The sequence below is a fragment of the Andrographis paniculata genome, unplaced genomic scaffold (assembly GCF_009805555.1).
Source record: "Andrographis paniculata isolate CXL003 unplaced genomic scaffold, ASM980555v1 Contig86END, whole genome shotgun sequence".
NCBI classification, from domain to species: Eukaryota; Viridiplantae; Streptophyta; class Magnoliopsida; order Lamiales; family Acanthaceae; genus Andrographis; species Andrographis paniculata.
The window spans coordinates 5,151,928-5,154,532 of record NW_026137624.1 but is presented as its reverse complement, the minus strand read 5'-3'; the positions used below and the strand labels follow the sequence as shown (position 1 = coordinate 5,154,532).

General features: G+C 40.3%; 1 protein-coding gene across 1 annotated transcript; it reads right to left on the bottom strand.

Annotated features, from left to right (window-relative positions):
* Positions 1 to 542: 542 nt before the first annotated feature.
* On the bottom strand, positions 543 to 1,953 carry LOC127242335 (transcription factor CYCLOIDEA-like). Its single transcript, XM_051261837.1, has 3 exons — positions 910 to 1,953; positions 725 to 820; positions 543 to 636 (listed from the first exon to the last, which is right to left on the bottom strand). Exons 1-2 carry the CDS (start codon positions 1,872 to 1,874, stop codon positions 802 to 804), a joined length of 984 nt encoding a protein of 327 aa, XP_051117794.1. The 5' UTR covers positions 1,875 to 1,953; the 3' UTR covers positions 543 to 636; positions 725 to 801.
* Positions 1,954 to 2,605: the final 652 nt, after the last annotated feature.

The following is a 2,605-nucleotide window of genomic DNA, read 5'->3' as shown; positions in this document are numbered from 1 at the left end:
AGGAGCCTCAATATACCTAACAAGAATAATCTTGATGCCGTTGTATTATACTCCATCCATTTTTCATTTTTATTTGTCCATAACAAAATATCAATTTTTTTTTAGTAATTATACTGTATACTCAACATTACAAATACTCTTTCAATTTATAATATATTATCCAAATATCATTATTTTTATATCATGCCATATTAATAAAATTAATTTAGTATTTTTACCTTTATTTTTATTTTATCTCAAATCTCTGTGTAAAAAATAAATGAATATATAGATATAGAAGGATTGTTTACTTCCAAAATGTCCTCGTCTACTTTCAAATCTGACCACCAAAATAATTAAATAAATAGCCATAATTATATTGTCAAGTCATTACTTGCGTACGTGTATATATATATTATGTATTCAGATTCATCAAATTCATCAAAATAATAAATAATAAAAACCATAACAATAATAATAATAATAATAATAATAATGACAAGTGATAGCATAGAATAGAAAGTCAAGTGTGAGCATTGCCTGGCAAGCTCACTGTACAAACCATTGGTTATTGACCTCACAAATTAACCATAACCATAACTACTAAAATTTCTCAACAATTTCCACCAACACTTTGATAGAAATGGCAATTAAATCCTGCAAAAAAAAAATTTACATAATTAATTCCACAATTTAAATAAAATGATAATAATAATATAGAGATCAGATAGCAGAATCAGCTTACATTGATTCCCAACAATTCCGACACAACAATTCTTTCTTTTTTTTTTTTTTTTATGATTTTTTGTTTTTTGTTTGCTTTCAGTTGTTCGAAGTGCTGCTGTGGATAAGGAAAAAGCCCAGAATTCAATTTTGATCGAAAATAATTGGATCATGATGATAATAGTACAGTCTTTTTTTTTTACTTACCTATTGATGAATTTGTGCTGATCCAGAAGTGCGTATAAATTGGAGGAATGGAAATCCCAATTGTCGAGTGGGAGATTGGAAATTGGAATCGATGAATCTCTTGTTGAGGTCGTTAGGTTTTGCTGAAATCCCCAAATTGATGACGACGATGGAGGAGTGTTGTTCTTGGTCGACGTCGACGACGACGACGGCGAGCCGCCGGAGATTCTGCAGAAATCGTTCAGCTGATTGTTCATGTAGTGGATTGGGATTATTCCAGGGTTTGATGATGACTCGTAGCCGCCATTGACGTTGTTCATCTGCTTGATGCACATTTTCTCAAGTGTTCTTTCCCTCGCACGTGCTCTGGCCTTGACTCTCGATTCCTTTGCCGCGATCTGGTGAGGGTCTTTGACGGATTTGCCCTTGCCGGAGAAGGAATTGTCGACCGGATCGGCGTTTTCGGGGCTTGCCGGAGAATCGACCTCGCCGTCAGAAGGGGTGGGGGAGTTCTCGGCGGAGGCGGCGTTTTGCTTGGTCTGCTGCATCAGGTCTTTAATGGCGGCCTTCGATTTCGTCAGCAGCCAATCGAGGGTTTTGCTCGGCTTGTCGAATCCGAGGAGCTCCTGAAGGTCGAAGAATTTTCTGGCGATGCCGATCGACAGCCGCACGCGGCGGTCGCGCGGCCCCTGGGAAGTGTAAATTTTGCTGTGCCGGTCGCGTTTCGCCGCCGCGTTCTTCCTCGGACTCGCCGCCATCCCCATCGCCGCCGCCGCCGGATCTCCGCCTCTGCTCAGATTATTGTTATGATGATCAAACAACGAAACCGGAGGAGGGCCGCCGCCGCCGGAGGCGGCGGCGGCGGCAGCCGCCAAGTAATGCCTGGCGAGAAACTCGTGGTGAATCGACAAACCGCCGCCGCCGTTTATATCGCCGGCGCCGGATTCCGGCGGGAACATGTAGGAATGATTATTCTTCCCAAACATTTTAGAAACAAGAAACCCTAATTTCCCCCAAATTGAAAACCCTAATTGGCAATTGATCGTATCAATTCACAGAAAATGAAAGGACCACTTTATGCTCGCTAATGTCCGAAGAAGAAATAGTGAAGAAGAAAGACACACACATATATATATAGATACATATATATATATAAACATATACACAGACACATGATCAAAAAGGGTTTCATCATTGCACCTTTTTAAAAAACCCCAAGAAACTAACCACTAATTTCCACTACCCTCTATGGTACGACTGTTTTACCACACAGTAACCTCACAGTAGATCCCAATTCCGAGCAGCCCATATTAAGAATCCACAGACATGAATTCAATTCTGGAATAACAACAACAATGGCAACAATCGAACAAATTCAATCCGACCCGACCCGATCCGGACCGAAACCAGTAGGATTACAGTAGGAGCAGAAGCAGGAAAGAAACCCTAATCCTGATTAGGTCATTGTAAAAGAGCAATAATGTGTTGACAGGGAAGATAAAATTGAAATTAAAATTTATGAAAAAGGCTGTAATTACACCAGGTTTTAGGCATCGTAGACAGACACAGCTGCTTTTGTCTATCGGCCTACGCAATGGACAAAAATCGTGTCCGAAGGGGGGGCCCCATCGTGTTCGTGTCTTCTTCACAGAAGCTTGGGAAATAAACCCTCGTCGCCATTTTTGGGGTTCCTCAAATCTTCTGAGAAAAATAAAAA